Raw genomic sequence first — 18,729 nt, forward strand, 5'->3', positions numbered from 1 at the left:
CTCTGGAAATCGTGTGTGTGTGTGTGTGTGTGTGTGTGTGTGTGTGTGTGTGTGTGTGTGTGTGTGTGTGTGTGTGTGTGTGTGTGTGTGTGTGTGTGTGTGTGTGTGTGTGTGTGTGTGGACAATTACTGCTTCTCATATGATGGCAGGTTGAAGCATATACATGCTACACTGCAGCAGAATAATAATATCTTTATAATATAATATTATATATTATAATATTATATAATTTAATTAAGGAATGTAATACATTTCCCCTGAAATAAGGCCAGTGGCTGTGTACCTTCAGTACATCATAAAGTGCAGGGATTCTCGTTCACCTTAGTAGAATTGCGTCACAGAATTGGACTGGCAGTTACGGAATTGACGTTAATGTTTAGACGTAGCAGAGGCCCGGTGGAAGGAAGTGGTCCCAGTGTGAACGAGAAGCCACCAAATCGCGACAGCAAGAGTGAATGACAGTGAGGAAATCCAACGAATGATTTGAAGTATTTTTATCCAAGACTAAAATTGAGAAAAAATACACCAGGTGAGATTATGTAGCACATTCTATTATTGGTCTTCCTGGAATAACATTGCTATTGTGCATGTGTTGGCCTTATTAGCCATTAGCTAGTTAGCAGGCGGCTGTCTGACATGGTGCATGGTGGCTGTAGCCGCTGTCCAGACGTTGTTTAGCCTTACACGCTGTACATTTCGGGTAAAGCCGTTTTCAGTTAAGCTCACGGGAGCAGGCAGGCACACTCGCACATGAAGTTAATGACCATTAAATAGCCAGGCTAAAAACTAGCTGCTCAATACAGGGACTAACCGTTAATGTAACGCTCGCTAGCCATGCTAGGCTAACTTGTTTAGCGTTGTTTCCATTGCAGTTATGAGTCTTAGCCCTGTTGCTATGTAAGGGGCTAATAGCACACTTGTTGGCTACTTTATTTGTACCAATACATCACGGTATCAGGTAAGATAACGCAACGTAAATAAGCTAATTATTTATGCTAACGTTAGCGCCCAGCTGTTAGTTAATGGGAGCTAGCGTCTTCAGTTAATACTTTGACACCATAGTGAGGCCAGGGGTCGTGTTGCTCTTTGGAGTCCAGGTTATCTCAAGCAGGCATCTCTAAATAGTTAATAACATAGCTTTAAGGTGACGGCCATGTGTATTACATCAGCTACTTATGAGAAATGGAGCTGCTTAGTTGCTAGCTAGCCAATGTTACTCAGCGTGGTCTCTACTTTAAGTACTTGTTTGACATACTTGAGTATTTCAATGTAATGCTACTTTATACTTCTTCACTACATTTCAGAGGCTAATATTGTATTTTTGTACTCCACTTAATTTATTTTAAAACTCTTTATACATATAACTTACTTTGTACATATCATATTAAAACACTGATCTACACAGTATTTCATGTATATACATTTGACAATACAAACTACAATACTCAAATGCTCTGACATGTATACAAACAGGATAATATAATAACTGTAATAATATATTACTGCATAACTGGGAGTTTTACTTTTGATACTTACAGTGCTTAGAGATGTACGATTAGCTGATACTTCTATACTTTATACTATTTTGAAATGCACCATTTTTCATTATGACTACTTTTATTTACAGTACATTTGAGTGCTAATACTTTTAACATTTGAAATCAGAACTTTTACTTGCAGCAGAGTATTGTAAGACAATAGTATTTGTACTTTTACTTAAGTATTTCTTCCAACACTGATTCTATGAACACAACACAGGACCCCCCTGACAACAGCCCACCCCACATACATTATGCATTTCAGAAATGCACATCATGTACACATGTTGTTCTTCTTTTAATACTTGAGCCAGTTTCATGTTCACCTCTCTGAATACCTTTTGCACATTTCTATACATCCTCATATGTGTAAACGTACCTGGAAATACACTTGATTCGGATTAACTACAATACTTGAGTAAATGTACTTTCCACCAAAGTGACTTTCCACCATTGAATGTAATGGTTACTGAGCGAGGAAAGGCTAATGCAGAATTAACACAGTTTCAGAGAATCAAATATATGAATGTCAAACAAGCCCTTGTTTATTTGGTTACTGGCTGGATATGATGCAGTAAAAAAGGTTTACTGCATGTTTGTCTTGCTTGAAATACCCCTAGCATATCTATCTCTTTTTCTGGCAGCAAGACGGTGGGACAGTGGCACAGGTGTTAATGATTCAGTCATTTACAACTGACATTAGGATCAATGTTACCGTGTGATCTGGTGTTCTATGAATACAAGGGATAGACTTCTAAGCACCAGACGTATTCATGTCTTCGTGTCAGGAGAAGATGTTTTGGAGTGAAGCAAAGGTCAAAAAGTGGCAACATGTTTTGACTGTTGTTCAAATGGCATGTGCTGATCCTGGTCGGTCATTTCTGATTCTTATAATCTTTTGGCCTTTATTTTGCACATAATTCATGTTCTGTTTTTATATACCATTTCAAACTGGCCTATACTGATACTTTGTGACATGTGACACTGATGATTATGTTATGTCGCTAATGTAATTGATATTTGAAGTTTAAAATAGATAAAGGCCTCTTATATGTCGTATGTCACAAGTGTTTTCTGGCAGATCAAACCTGTTGCCGTCGGCAGCTGGGGCTCAGGGTGTACAGACTGTCTGCAGGGTCAGTGCTTTGATCCCTTTGGCCCTTCCTATATTCATACTCTGTTTTCACTTTGACTAGTGCTATGTAAATAACATTCTGCAGGCACATGGCAAATGAAAGAAATAGTGGTTTTCCAAATATAGTCAACTGGTTTAATACACACAAACAAAAACGTTCACGGGCTTGCTATTTTGTGAAAGAAAACAGAGACTTCCCATGGAGGCAGTTTTCCAGGTGACCGTGCGGTCGTGTGGATCTTTTGCCCCTCTGTTTACACCTTTACAGATTAGATATGATGCGGACAGACAGTGTTTTCTCAGACGCACTGATCCACATACGTTCCTCTGAAGGGGCTCAGCAGTACATACACCGAGCAAGAACAGTCCAGGATTGGTGAAATAGTTGTAGTAACACACACGTCTGTCGTTATAGTACAAGTCCTTTGCCCTAACCCAGACGAGAGGAGGGCAGCACGCCTGGCCCCGGACAGCTGGGGCAGGGAGACCTAAAGCTGCCCAGGCAAGACCTCATGCTGCCACTAGTTCATCTATGGAGACTATGTCAAACACAATGCTGAAATGTGTTGCCAAACATACTTGGGGAGGAAGAGAAACACTGTTATCGTGATGGATCCATCCTTCCTCCACTCATTGCACCCAGCTGTACCCAGTACCATTTTAATTTTGCTCTGCGTTTAGTGGGCAGCTGTGGCTCAGGAGGTAACGCAGTCGTCCTCCAATCAGTGTGGTTAAATTCCCCTGCAGTCAACATGTCGTATCCATGGAGAAGATACTTAACCCTTAAAACAGTGTTTGAGTGAATGTTAGTGTCCTTGCACGGCAGCCTCTGCCTCTGTATGAATGTGTGTGCATGCTGACCTGTATATGTGAAAGTGCTTTGAGGTCGTAAGACTGCAAAACACTATAATAATGCAGTCCATTTATCATTGCTTTTGTCTTTGCAGAGCTGAGGAGGACCCATCCACAGTCCTTGACACTTCTCATTTGTGTAGAGGTGAGTGTAATTCTTATATTAGTCTAACAGTACTCCATTAGCATCAGCAGATGCAGTCTCTGTGGAAGCTAACTCGTATCCTTCCTCTACATACCTAGCCATTAAGTACACTGTAATATAGACTTCTATATGTCTGTCAGATCTGCATTGCAAACTGTATAACAATGTTCTCTGTTTGGTTCTCAGGTCTGTTACCTACTAAATGTGGGGCATCATCAGTACTTGATTGAGAGCCGTTTTATCATGAAGCCCAGATTAGGTGTTGTCTGCTTATTCAAAAAGTCACACTTATTACCTGTAAGTATATTTCCTAAGAAATTCCTTCTTATTGACCGAATAATTTCCCCCTTTAGAACTCACGCTGTTTTCTAAACCACATCTTCTTCTCAATATCTAAGCTACATCATGTTGCAGACAAGAGCCACAACATCATTTTATTATGAATACATTATGATGACATTAAACAGTTCTATCACCCAATACTCATTCCAGTGAATAGAGTGGAATGTGTCACAGTGTCAGTTATCCAGCACACCTGTCGCTAACAGCTATCTTCGACTCACTTCTCTTCCGCCTGACTTGCTGTTCCCGACGTGGCAGAGAAATCATATGGCGTGTCCCCTGGATTGGTCAATAGTGCATTTATTGCGTTGTGTTGGTTTTGAAATGTCAGCCATTGGTAAAGTCGGTGAGTTTTGAGCCCTGATCCGCGGTACTGAAGAAAAACAAGTGTCGTCACATGTTTGTTGTACAAAGGCATCGAGATCGACTCGGGTTCAAATACTTTATGGCAGGTACCATTAGAAGGTCCATTCTTTCATATTCAATGGAAGCATCCAATCTTGTATCACATTTCCAGACCAAGCAAACCACATTTCTACATTTCAAACTTAATTTGGGAAAACAAGAGCTCCAAAGAGGCTGTTATCAAGTTCTGAGCAGGTGCTTTATCAAACTCCAAACAAGCCATTTTCTAAACAAGCTTCACTCAAGCCCTTAGCAACCACTGTCATGTTCTCAACCATCACCTGCTGCCCTTCTCTCAGGGACATCCAAAGCACGTGATCTGCAAACAAGCGGCCCTTTCCCCAAACACGTTCTAATGCAGCTGTCCTCACGCTCTGCTCTCATGTAGAGGCTCTTCCATGGCTGCGGTCGCACTGTAAGCTGCTGTAGAGCTCTAAATAACGCTTTCAGGCCCTGAGAAGCCACTTGGAAGCCGTTGTCTGCTCCAAGTGGTTTGCATGCACACTAGAGCTCATTGTCTCTAATCAGGTGTGTGTGGCAGAAGGTCTCACACAGTCCTTCCTCTCCCCACAGTGAACCTCTGTAAAGGGTTATGAAATGAGATAAAGTGTACGACTGGAGGAGCACTGCCCCCCCCACCTCCACCTCTTTGAAGCATGGCAGGCCTACAGCTGGTCACCCCTGCCACTTCACCCATGGGGCCTTTCTTTGGTCTGCCGTGGCAGCAGGAGGCTATCCATGATAACATCTATACACCAAGGAAATATCAGGTGAGGAGGCGTGTGTGTGCCAGCTGCTATGTGTTGGATACGTCTGTCGAGGATAAGTCGACACAAAAGGCAAGAGGCGATGGAGTGTTGCGTCTGTGACGGTATAAGACTACAGTACTGAACCATTGAAGTAGAAGCATCAGCGTATGATTGATAATAGCTGTATAGAAAGGGGCTAGTTAATGCCAACTCGTTTTGGAGCTGTAGGACACATTCCTGTTGATTTGTTTTCATTGGTTAGAAATGTGTTTATTAAAGACCTGTCACCTTGACCTTTCCTCCACAGGTAGAACTTCTTGAAGCAGCTATTGAACAAAATACTATCGTGTGCTTGAATACTGGCTCAGGGAAGACCTTCATTGCAGTTCTTCTAACAAAAGAGCTCTCCCACCAAATCCGTGGACGTTACCAAGACAATGCAAAGAGGACTGTTTTCCTGGTGAACACAGGTACCTGCTGACGTGCAACAGATGCTTGTTTGCCTTAGTGCGTCTCTTTTTCTCAAATACCTTTTGGAACGCCACTGGTCATTGCCAAATTTGACCAAAGTTATTTTTCATATACATTTTGATGTATGTTTGATTTGACATGCTTCTCTCTGGCCCACAGCTCTGACTGTAGTTCAGCAGGCCGCTGCAGTCAGGACTCACTCCGACCTCGCCGTGGGAGAGTACACAGACGTGGAGGAGGCCTCGGCATGGACTGAGCAGCGATGGCGTCGAGAGTTAATCCAGAATCAGGTGTGCTGCTTCTTCAGTACATTAACACTAGCTTCATGCTCGTTCCATGCGTATGGATGTTGGGACCGCTTTGCAGACTTTGACAGGTGTAAGAATTGACCATTAGGTAATTGTACGTGTGTTGTTCTTTGACAGACTTGTTAAAGTACAATACATCAAATGACATTGTGGGTTTAACTCGGATTAATAACTCATTATATAACTCTAATTGAGCATAATTGGGCTATTTAGAGAGTGCTGCAGTGATGATGTATTGTTGTAGGCTGACCCGGAAGGTAGCATACCTGGGGCTCCCTGAACAAAAAGCAATATTATTTTCCCATAGGATGTTGGAGTATTGCAGAAATGAGCTCTGTGGCAAACAAAGGTTTATGATACCTACGCGTTTTGTTCAGCAGGATCATCTCCACATGTTAACACCCATTTTTGATTTCTTTTAAAGCGTTAATACAATAAATAAAAAGGGTTCATGCTAAAATGCTAACGCATGGCTAAGAAAGTCCTAAGATAAAGGTGGCTTATGATGCATGTCATGGCATTTGGTAGTTTACTTTAGACACTTGTTAAAGAGCGCAGTTTTTAAGACTCATAGAGACTTCAGACATTATCCAGTGGTGTGTATTTACTGACATGTTTTAGTTACAGAACAAAACATGAACATCTCTTAAGCTTGTTTCTAACCACAGACCTAGTTTCAGATATTTAACAGAAAACAGTTCTAACTCATTTCTGAGTTCTGGACTCCTTCCCGCACCACTCTATTTGCACCTTCATTCCAAAGTCATTGCTGAAATAACATGGTCTCCACTCTTTGTTAATACTCTCTTCTGCAGGTGCTGGTCATGACCTGCCACATATTCCTTCACGTTCTAAAGAATCACATCTTGCCGTTGTCTAAAATCAACCTGGTGGTGTTTGACGATTGTCACCTGGCCATCACAGAGCACCCGTACTGTGAGATCATGAAGGTGAGATTGTTTTTGTTTGAGTTGTTTTGTATTTTGCCGGAAAGCGGTCCAAGACAAGTGAGAATGACTCGACTCTGTTCCCTTTCTGTGCAGCTGTTTGAGGGCTCCTCATGCTGCCCTCGTGTCCTGGGTCTCACAGCCTCCATTCTGAACGGGAAGTGTGACCCGTCAGAGCTGGAGCAGAAGATCCTGAGTCTGGAGAGGGTCCTGAAGAGCAATGCTGAGACCGCCACTGACCTCGTGGTTCTGGACAGGTACAAAGCCCTTACTTCTGATCTATGTCTTTATTAGGATCCCTGTTAGCACGAGCATGAGTATTAGCTATTCATCCTGGGGTCCTCACACAAGCAGTCAAACACACATTCACACACTCAATGAAGTAAACACTCTGCACTTACAGACGTGTTAAATACCCCAAAAATAAATAATAGTAAGCAATGAATATAACATGTAATTATCTGCAAAGGAAGATATATACTTTTACGCTTGTTTTCATTTTTCTCGAAACCATTTAAAAAAAACCCAGGAGTGAACAGCTACAGTATATGTACGGTGTATGTGTGTCAGCTACCACTATACATAGTGACAAGAAATGTCCTTGGTAACACTTAATTCAAACGGAAAGGTGATCTCCCAATGAATGGAAATGAATGACCCAGATTGGCCTGCCAGTAACCTACTCTGTGTTGTCTTCAGATATTCCTCTCAGCCCAGAGAAGTGGTGCTGGACTGCGGCCCCTACCTGGATAAGAGTGGTCTCTCTCAGTGTCTGCAGGAGGAGCTGGAGAAAGCGCTCCACTTCCTGAACGACTGCAACCTCTGTGTCACCAGAGAGGACCGGGACCCCACCTTCATCTCCAAACAGGTCAGAGCTAGCAAGACTAACTATTGTTTTTACAATGTATTTCAATTTGTAATCACAGTGCTGTTCGGCCTTATACTCGGCTCCAGTATTGCTTATAGCTTTTTTGAGAACCGCTTCTAGAAACGACACACTTGACACTGCACTGACTGGGATCCAGACAGACACAGTTAGAGACTCGCTGTGGAACACTCAGCAAGACACAAGCTAAAAGAAGAAATCATCATGTGGACACAAACAGAACTCTTAATGTAAAAGTCTGTTGCTCACTAATGTGTAAAAAAGAAAATCTGTTTGCCATCTTCTTTTTAATACTAATACCTAGGGGTGCTCCGATCGGGGCTTTTGGGGCCAATCACCGGAATCAGTATCAGCCGATACCGATCATAGGGTGGGTGGGGGCTATGGGGATGTTTAAAACTCAGTTCATGGGGCTCGTTTTTATATTCCTTCAGTTTATAATCGTAACAGATGGAAAAGTTCAGATGAATTTTTCAATACATGATGCGTTTCCACAAACAACAACCAACATAATTATTACATTCAAATGAAGTACATTATTCAAGTTTACATTAAAGGAATGGTATGCTCATGACACTCATTTTTAAATAATTATCATCCGATAAAACAGACCAGTCTCTGCCAGTCTCTCTCTCTCTTTTTTTTTTTAATCCGATGACATTATCAGTGATTTTAAACTGATTATATACCGAAATAACATCAACACTGTGGGCGCCGCCATTTCCCGGACGTGACGTAAACCATGCGTTTGGTTTTCGAAGACACGTTGATCTCCATGTTATTTACTGTAGTTTCTCTCTTCAAATATGCCTCACCGTATCGCGAAATATTGCCACAATTCTGATAGGAACAATCCACGGAATGCTCGGTTCCATCTGTTGCCAAAAGGTAAGCGTAAGAAGTACATTCGGAGGCAGTGGCTAGCGAAATGTGGCCGGCCCGAACCGAAAGATTCACAGGCTCATGTATGCAGCGAACATTTCAAATTTCCGGACGACTACTCTGAGAGTATGATAAAACATAACATGGGATTTATGGAACAACCATTACTCAATGGAGATGCAGTACCATCGGTCTTTCTGGTGTCATCACCGACCAGGACACCAGTTCGGCCAGTTGAGAAATCGCCCTCTGCAAGTGTGAAGCGACGGAGGAGCAGAAGTAGTGCTCGGAGTAAGAATAAGGTATGTTATAGCGCATTTCCATTGCAGCGGCTAGTCCCGTTTTAACGTCCTTTAGCGTCCAGGCCAGGACAGTTTTTGGTGGCCTTTCCATATAGCGTAGTACCGGCTAGTGTGTATTTTCCCCCAGCTTTTCCGGCCCCATAAAATCGTGATTCTATGGCCAGGGACAACGAAGCTGAGTATGCTAAACTAGAGAGGGAATCGCTAGCAAGGGTGGTACTACATGCATACATATAGTATCTTATATCATCTTCCCATTATACACACATGCATTTCCAAACATCTGGACTACCTATGTTGCAAATGTATTATCTTTTCAATTTATACACGGCATCTATTGCACGTCTGTCCGTCCTGGGAGAGGGATCCCTCCTCTGCTGCTCTCCCTGAGGTTTCTCCCATGTTCCCTTTAAACTGTGGGTTTTCTTCGGAAGTTTTTCCTTGTACGATGTGAGGGACTAAGGACAGAGGGTGTCGTATTGTCATACTGATATGTATGGCTGAATTCCCCCATCCAATCTCTTCACATTGGTCAAAACTTGTTCCTCTGCTGACGAGTCCGAACTGAAATACTCCGCCATGTTTCCGTGTGTTGACAAAGTGAACGCATGGATGACGTCACGACCATCACGTGACTACTGAAAATGGCAAACATGGTGGCGGCCAGACGGAATATACAGGTCTTGATAAAAAAGAGCTATAAAATCATTATTTACCGGGGAATATCGCTGATTTCTTCAGGGTATGGTTTAAACATAACGTTTCACTAAATACTGAAGTTTTGATTAATTATCTAATGAGTGGACCATTCCTTTAACTTTGGATAATAACTCATGACATTTTAAACGAGAGTTGGAGAGTCAGAGCATTGTAAAGGCTGAAAAGATTAGTTACTTTTCTGATATTATTTCTAGTAATTTAAACAAACTGTGTTCTTTTTAAAACCATTGATGCTATGTTAAACTCTCCTTTATCCACTTGAATTGAAGCTTCAACTGAGGTGTGTGAAAGATGTCTGCTATTTTATAGACAAGATCTCCACTATTAGAGCCTGTATCCTGCCTCCATTGACATCACATGCACTGCTCTCTTCCAGCAGTTTGGACCTGTGTCGTTGTCATCTCTCAGTGACATTGTTGCTAAATTAAAACCCTCTTCTTGTCCCACAGACCCAGTCCCTCCTCCACTTTTTAAAGAGATATGGGACACTATTGGATCTAATGTCCATTGTCCATACAATTATAAATAGCAGCCTAGAGTCCGGTTCCGTGCCAGTTTATTTCAAACAAGCGGTTGTAGCGGTCTTTTATACATGCACACAATATTTTTGATATGTTTCAGTCCGGTTTTAAAGCGCTTCACAGTACTGAGTCTGCCCTTCTAACGGCCCGTCCACACAGCGGCGTGCGTTGAAGCTTGCCGGCGGGGGTGTCTGAAACTAATCACCAATCACATGAATCTCCCGCCCCTGACACACAAGCAGCGGTTTGATTGGCTAGAGCTTGTATTGGCATATGATTCCATTGGCTGACGTTTCTGCAGAGGCTTCAAAAGTTGAACATTGCTCAACTTTTGCAGCGAGCCACGCCAGCAAAGCTCCGCTTCGCTTCCCACAATGCAGTTCGGCGAAAAGTAACGTCACCCTATTCAAAGTGAATGGTGAAGCTTTCAACGCACGACGCTGTGTGGACGGGCCGTAAGAGTGTTCAATGACCTCCTGGTCACTACAGACTCTGGTGACTCTGCCATCCTTATGCTCTTAGACCTCACAGCTGCTTTTGATACGATTGACCACTCCATCCTTATCTCTCGTCGAGAGCACTGTGTGGGTATCAGGGGCGCTGCCTTAGAGTGGTTCAGGTCCTATCTGTCCCAGAGATCCTTCTCTGTTAGGCTTGGTGACTTTACATTGTCTTCTGCTCCCCTATCCTGTGGAGTTCCCCAAGGTTCTATTTTGGGGCCCATTTTCTTTTCCTTATACCTTCTCCCCCTTGGACTGATTTTTAGAAAACATGGCGTCTCCTACCACCTTTATGCGGACGACTCCCAAATATACCTTCCCCTAAAACAAAACACCAGCTCTCTGATGCCCCTGGTTGACTGTCTTAATGACATAAAGGCCTGGATGGCGCTAAGCCTTTTAAAGGAATGGTCCACTCATTAGATAATTAATCAAAACTTCAGTATTTAGTGAAACGTTATGTTTAAACCATACCCTGAAGAAATCAGCGATATTCCCCGGTAAATAATGATTTTATAGCTCTTTTTTATCAAAACCTGTATATTCCCTCTGGCCGCCGCCATCTTTGCCATTTTCAGTAGTCACGTGATGGTCGTGACGTCATCCATGCGTTCACTTTGTCAGTATTTGAGTTCGGACTCGTCAGCAGAGGAAGAAGTTTTGACCAATGTGAAGAGATTGGATGGGGGAATTCAGCCATACATATCAGTATGACAATACGACACCCTCTGTCCTTAGACCCTCACATCGTACAAGGAAAAACTTCCGAAGAAAACCCACAGTTTAAAGGGAACATGGGAGAAACCTCAGGGAGAGCAACAGAGGAGGGATCCCTCTCCCAGGACGGACAGACGTGCAATAGATGCCGTGTGTAAATTGAAAAGATAATACATTTGCAACATAGGTAGTCCAGATGTTTGGAAATGCATGTGTGTATAATGGGAAGATGATATAAGATACTATATGTATGCATGTAGTACCTGTTGTGGATGCACTGGGACACTTCCTTCTTTGTTGTTTGTGGACTCCAGGGTATGACATATTCGAGGCCATAAGTGGCGGACGCAGGTAACTCAGTGTGCCCAAACTGTCTAAAGCTATCTTATCTAAACATGTTGACGACTCTCTCTGAAACCAGTTAAATGGGCTGACAAGAGAGAGGCGCTCCAGAATTGACGTGGCAACCCCCCGTGCAGTCATACCGTGACTGCTGTGACTTGTGATGTGAATTCTCCGGCCGTACCTCCTAATAAATCATCAGTGCTCTGACATCAAAACTCCTGCTCTACCTTGTCTCCTTCCTGAGTCGGTGACTCCTCAAACATTGCTACACAGAAGTTTCCACTACAGTACCCACCCTTGCTAGCGATTCCCTCTCTAGTTTAGCATACTCAGCTTCGTTGTCCCTGCCCATAGAATCACGATTTTATGGGGCCGGAAAAAACTGGGGGAAAATGCACACTAGCCGGTACTACGCTATATGGAAAGGCCACCAAAAACTGTCCTGGCCTGGACGCTAAAGGACGTTAAAACGGGGCTAGCCGCTGCAATGGAAATGCGCTATAACATACCTTATTCTTACTCCGAGCACTACTTCTGCTCCTCCGTCGCTTCACACTTGCAGAGGGCGATTTCTCAACTGGCCGAACTGGTGTCCTGGTCGGTGATGACACCAGAAAGACCGATGGTACTGCATCTCCATTAAGTAATGGTTGTTCCATAAATCCCATGTTATGTTTTATCATACTCTCAGAGTAGTCGTCCGGAAATGTGAAATGTTCGCTGCATACATGAGCCTGTGAATCTCTCGGTTCGGGCCGGCCACATTTCGCTAGCCACTGCCTCCGAATGTACTTCTTACGCTTACCTTTTGGCAACAGATGGAACCGAGCATTCCGTGGATTGTTCCTATCAGAATTGCGGCAATATTTCGCGATACAGTGAGGCATATTTGAAGAGAGAAACTACAGTAAATAACATGGAGATCAACGTGTCTTCGAAAACCAAACGCATGGTTTACGTCACGTCCGGGAAATGGCGGCGCCCACAGTGTTGATGTTATTTCGGTATATAATCAGTTTAAAATCACTGATAATGTCATCGGATTAAAATAAAAAAAAGAGAGAGACTGGCAGAGACTGGTCTGTTTTATCGGATGATAATTATTTAAAAATGAGTGTCATGAGCATACCATTCCTTTAAAAATAAATGAGAGCAAAACGGAGGCCATTGTGTTTGGACCAAATGGTGATCCATTGACCTGAGTTCCCTGCAACCATATGCAAAACCCACTAATCTGGGCGTCAAAATCGACAGTGCTTTTAAATGAGAAACAGATAAACTCTGTGGTTGAGTCCAGTTTTTATCACTTGAGGCTCCTGTCCAAAATCAAACCGGTTTCATCCTTTTTAGACTTTGAGCGTGTTATTCATGCCTTTTTGTTTCTACTCTTCTAGATTACTGTAATTCACTTTATTCCGGCCTAAACAAGACTTCGCTGGCCCGCCTGCAGCTTGTACAAAACGCTGCGGCTCGGCTGCTTACAGGAACCCGCAAGCATAAATAAGCACATCACACCAATTCTGGCTTCCCTCCACTGGCTTCCTGTCCATTTTAGAGTTCATTTTAAGATTCCGTTTGTTTTTAAATCGCTTAATGGGCTGGCCCCTCTGTACACCTCCAACCTCCTAAAGGTGTACACCCCCTCAAGGGCTTTGAGGTCGGCTGATCAGCTGCTGCTGGTAGTCCCTAAAACCAAGAAAAAGACCAGGGGAGACCGAGCCTTCTCAGCGGTAGCCCCCAGGCCCTGGAACGACCTGCCCCCCCATGTCAAATTGTCACCCACCCTCCAAACTTTTAAGTCCCGCCTAAAGACCCACCTCTTTTCCCTCAGTTTGAGCGATGTTTTATCGATTTGTATGCTTTTATTGTCTGTCCACAGCCTTTATGTACCTTGTATTCATTCTTATGTGTGCCTTTTATCTATTATTGTAATATTATCTTTTATTATAATGTTATGTTTGCTGTGAAGCACTTTGGTCAACCCTCTGACCCTCTGACAGCCAGCGGCACAGCAGTAGCTACATGTGTGTGTATTTCGCGGGTTTCTAAATGTTTTGTGCGTGTGTGTTTATGTTGACAAGGAGGTTTAATAACTGTGTGCTACACAAAACGTGCAGTCGGTTTCATTTCCATCGCCGTTTGTAGTAGAGTTAGCAGGGTATTTTTATTTTAACTCTCGTCCCAAAATTATTTTGTATCCTCCCCGACACTATTTTTTCCGGCCCCGGGACGACGGGATGTCCTTAAGCTCGAGCCCTGAATGTAGCCCTGTAAATACGATGTCCTTTTGTGTTATCTGTTGATTTATGTTCATGTTGTAACCTACTTGCTGCCATGTTGGACAGGTCTCCCTTGAAAAAGACATCGATGATCTCAATGGGACCACTTGGTTAAATAAAGTTTAAAAAAAAAAATGTTCTTACATTTTTTTTTTTTTTAAATCGCGGTAGATTTTGTCAGTCTCACGACGGTATTGGGACGTTTATTTATCGCGATATTCGGTATATCGTATATCCTAACTGGAGAGATGTTGTTTTGTCATAACTGTGTCTGGGAACGCTACTGCCATGCAGCAATGACCCTTTAGAGGGCAGATAGGGACTGTTACCCAGGTGCTCAATTTAGATCCTGTTTCCTCCAGTTCATCAGTTCATATAAATGTCTCTGTCCATATCAGGTCCTGGGTGACTTCCTGGCCGTGCTCATGGTTTTAGGGCCCTGGTGTGCAGATAAGGCTGCAGGCATCATGGTGCGCGAGATCCAGAAGTACATCAAACACGAGCAGGAGGAGCTCAGCCGCAAGTTCCTGCTCTTCACCGACACCATCCTGCGCAAAGTGCATGCCCTGTGCGAGGAGCACTTCTCCCCCGCCTCCCTGGACCTCAAGTTCGTCACCCCCAAGGTCCTCCGGCTGCTGGAGATCTTGCACGAGTACAAGCCCTTTGAGCGGCAGCAGTTCGAAAGCGTTGAGTGGTACAATAACCGAAACCAGGACGACTACGTTTCATGGAGCGACTCTGAGGATGAAGATGAGGATGAGGAGGTGGAGGTCAAAGAGAAGCCTGAAACCAACTTCCCCTCGCCGTTCACCAACATCCTTTGTGGGATCATCTTCGTGGAGAGGCGCTACACGGCTGTCGTCCTCAACCGGTAGGCTGGCAACCACTACACACATAGTGATTTCAACTAAAGACAATGAAATGTTTGTTTATAATATTGTTGCATGTGTTTGTTGGTAGCTCTTAGTGTGAAGTGAATCGCCCTTATTTTTGCACCCTGTGGAATACACTATTTATAATCAATAACTCAGAAGTCCACTGTGAGGACTCATGGATTAGGGATAATATGCTGTCAGGGTCTTTTTTTCCTACAATGACCGGCCTCGCTGCATATTATCCTGCTTTTAACACGGCTACTTGCCAAATAAATCATCAATTTCACACAACATATTGATTTAAAAATGATTATTTTGCTTCAGCTAAGCAAAGTAGTCTGTTCTATTGCAAAACAACAGCTGGAACTGCGGCAACAGCAACTTAACTTAAAATGACAGCAGCACTGATGGAGGTTTTCAGTAACTGTCCAAGTCTGGACATATTTTATTTCAATGAGCAAGTCTTAAAACAATGCAAGAGCCAATACCCTGTTCCCTTTAGTGTCTACTTCCTGTCTGTCTCCTTCTGCCGTTCGCTTTAGTGTTTACTTCCTGTCTGTCTCCTTCTGCCGTTCCCTTTCGTGTTTACTTCCTGTCTGTCTCCTTCTGCCGTTCCCTTTAGTGTCTACTTCCTGTCTGTCTCCTTCTGCCGTTCCCTTTAGTGTTTACTTCCTGTCTGTCTCCTTCTGCCGTTCCCTTTCGTGTTTACTTCCTGTCTGTCTCCTTCTGCCGTTCCTTTAGTGTTTACTTCCTGTCTGTCTCCTTCTGCCGTTCCCTTTAGTGTTTACTTCCTGTCTGTCTCCTTCTGCCGTTCCCTTTAGTGTTTACTTCCTGTCTGTCTCCTTCTGCCATTCCCTTTGGTGTTTACTTCCTGTCTGTCTCCTTCTGCCGTTCCCTTTGGTGTTTACTTCCTGTGTGTCTCCTTCTGCCGTTCCCTTTAGTGTTTACTTCCTGTGTGTCTCCTTCTGCCGTTCCCTTTGGTGTTTACTTCCTGTCTGTCTCCTTCTGCCGTTCCTTTTAGTGTTTACTTCCTGTCTGTCTCCTTCTGCCGTTCCCTTTAGTGTTTACTTCCTGTCTGTCTCCTTCTGCCGTTCCCTTTAGTGTCTACTTCCTGTCTGTCTCCTTCTGCCGTTCCCTTTAGTGTCTACTTCCTGTCTGTCTCCTTCTGCCGTTCCCTTTAGTGTTTACTTCCTGTCTGTCTCCTTCTGCCGTTCCCTTTAGTGTCTACTTCCTGTCTGTCTCCTTCTGCTGTTCCCTTTAGTGTCTACTTCCTGTCTGTCTCCTTCTGCTGTTCCCTTTAGTGTCTACTTCCTGTCTGTCTCCTTCTGCTGTTCCCTTTAGTGTCTACTTCCTGTCTGTCTCCTTCTGCCGTTCCCTTTAGTGTCTACTTCCTGTCTGTCTCCTTCTGCCGTTCCCTTTAGTGTTTACTTCCTGTCTGTCTCCTTCCGTCCAGCTCTCTCTTCAGTTGTATTCACTGTGGATAGTTTAGCCATCATGAATCCAACGTTTTGTACATATATAAATGAATATTTAAGAAGTATTCCAAAGTGTTTTCTGATGGATAAATGGCAAATGAATATGTTTTTGTGGCTTCTTTCTGTGTATTGACTAATGATCAGTGGCCTTTGAGGAGCAGTCTGCTTTTGAAAAAGAGCAGATATTTGTTAAGAGCAGAGTATTTCCCATGTTTTGAGAATGCCAGTGCATCTTAGAGAAACTTCAACATGTATGTCTGTGTTCCTCCCTCAGTCTGATCAAAGAGGCGGGGAAGCAGGACCCGGAGCTGGCTTACATCAGCAGCAACTTCATCACCGGCCACAGCATCGGCAAGAACCAGCCGCGCAACAAGCAGATGGAGGTGGAGTTCAGGAAGCAAGAGGAGGTATATATGCTCATATGATTCACACTGCAGGGGTAGACATTAAGGGCCGGTGGAATTGTGTTATCACTGGCCCCACCATTGTAACCACTGGCCCGGAGCATTCGTCCAAAAAAAATCGACTAATAATGAAGAAAATTAACACATTTGTTGCAATAGTAATGTATGCACTAACTACATTACTACTTGTACTACAACATTTGAATCATCAGTTCTTCCTCATTTCCCTCAATTGTTCATATTTGGTTTATTAAAATAATGATATTGTGGTCATTGTTAAAAAATGTCTGCTATTATTATGAGTATTATTATTTGTATAATGCACTTTCTGCCTTCCTGTCATTAGGAGTTAGACATGTAATGGCCATGTAATAGATTAGATTAGAACCTTCATTATCCTAAACTGCTGGGACATTTCCCTACAGCCAATACCTTTTATATTTTCTACTCTTCACTTACTTGTCAGCACACAGTTGGTCGGCATTGATGTACAGATCCGACAGAAGACCTTGTTTATACTGGCATCATATTGAGAGGTGCAGTGACGCGTCCTGAAACCAGGAAGTAAGCTGCTGGTTCCCTCCACAAAAAGCAATGGGATTTCTCCACAGGGTTTTGGAAAATAGCTGGAAATAAGGTCTGTGGAAAACAAACCTGTTTGATAAATGCACGTTTTGTTCAGCCGGATAATCTCCACATGTCTACCCTACTTTTATAATTTTCGAATCATAAATCTAATCAATAGATTATAAAAGGGTTTTAGGACGTGTCACTGCACCACTCCATAGAAGCCAACTCCATCGATCAGATGGCTGAAACTTTCTCTCCCTCTTCTTCTCATGCTCCCTGTCACTCTCCTTTAACTCCTCCGGTGACTTTCTTTTATTTGAAGTTTTTTTCCCGGCGCTTGGCCGCTGGTATTAAAAACATTTTGACGAATGGTTAGGTGGCGCGATAGTCTGTAGTGAAGGAGCGTGCGCTCTGCAGCAAACAGCTGTTTTCTTTTCACCCAACAACGACAACCGCCTCACGAAACGCTATGTTGTAGCGTTGATAAACGAAGCAATTTAACACAATTGCTAGTCAAAATACCAATACCACAGGACCCTTTTTTTTTTTTTAAAAAGCAATATTTTTAGTGGCCTGAGCGGTCAAGTGGAAAGTACGTTATGCTGGCCAGGGGTGTCTAAATATATATTATAATATATCGACATTTATAATGTCGAGCCCTGCACTGTACATAAATATACTGTCATATTTTGATATATGTAGAGTTATCGCGTTTGATTGCAGGACCTAGCTACCACTGAGCTCCCTCACAGATTAGTCACTTTCTAGGGATGCTCCGATCGCCAATTTTGGGGCCGATCGCCGGAATCAGTATCGGCCGATACCGATTGCCGATCCGATCACCGATCCGATCGAGTGGGCGGGGCCTAAATGGAAGATTTAAACATCACTTTAAATCTTCCATTTAAAGTGATGTTTACTCCTGTGCCTCAGAAGAAAAAACAACACAGCACATTTCACCGGAGCCTGCAGCTCAAAGACAGAAAAGCACACTTCCCTGGAGAGTGAACCAAAACAACATGATAGTGTAACCTCACACAGCCTGCAGCCCAAAGACAGAAAGGGAAAGCTTACCAGTTGCACCCTTTTAGACATCACAAACACTGCCAGAGTTGGAGATGACAGAGAAACAACAGAACTGGAAAATCCTCTAGCTTCCCTGAAGTCACCATACAGCAACATCTTTGCTTTAATTCTGATCACACTTTAAGAAATGAAGTTAAACTCTGTAAACACAACGTTTTTCCACCAACAAACTCTCTTATGATGTGAAAACCCTCCACTTTTACTCTCTGCTTGGGGCCACACAATATAAGTAAGCGAAAGAAATTGCAGAGAATGTCCTTAGCCAATCACTAAGA

General features: G+C 43.2%; 1 protein-coding gene across 2 annotated transcripts in view; it reads left to right on the plus strand.

Annotated features, from left to right (window-relative positions):
- The first annotated feature begins 397 nt into the window (after window positions 1-397).
- dicer1 (dicer 1, ribonuclease type III) overlaps window positions 398-18,729 on the plus strand; it is a 67,247-nt gene continuing 48,915 nt past the window's right edge. Inside the window, exons 1-11 of one of the 2 annotated variants that reach the window (XM_034078303.2) lie at window positions 398-529; window positions 3,621-3,670; window positions 3,857-3,967; window positions 4,991-5,187; window positions 5,474-5,636; window positions 5,797-5,927; window positions 6,761-6,895; window positions 6,989-7,149; window positions 7,592-7,760; window positions 14,443-14,915; window positions 16,669-16,801. In XM_034078303.2, the coding sequence (XP_033934194.1) occupies window positions 5,074-5,187; window positions 5,474-5,636; window positions 5,797-5,927; window positions 6,761-6,895; window positions 6,989-7,149; window positions 7,592-7,760; window positions 14,443-14,915; window positions 16,669-16,801 (1,479 nt within the window). In that variant the 5' untranslated portion in view covers window positions 398-529; window positions 3,621-3,670; window positions 3,857-3,967; window positions 4,991-5,073. Of the gene's footprint in view, window positions 530-937; window positions 959-3,620; window positions 3,671-3,856; window positions 3,968-4,990; window positions 5,188-5,473; window positions 5,637-5,796; window positions 5,928-6,760; window positions 6,896-6,988; window positions 7,150-7,591; window positions 7,761-14,442; window positions 14,916-16,668; window positions 16,802-18,729 lie in introns of those variants that run through there. The other variant, XM_034078304.2, reaches the window with a different exon arrangement.

The sequence above is a fragment of the Pseudochaenichthys georgianus genome, unplaced genomic scaffold (genome assembly GCF_902827115.2).
Source record: "Pseudochaenichthys georgianus unplaced genomic scaffold, fPseGeo1.2 scaffold_409_arrow_ctg1, whole genome shotgun sequence".
In the NCBI taxonomy this organism is placed as follows: Eukaryota; Metazoa; Chordata; class Actinopteri; order Perciformes; family Channichthyidae; genus Pseudochaenichthys; species Pseudochaenichthys georgianus.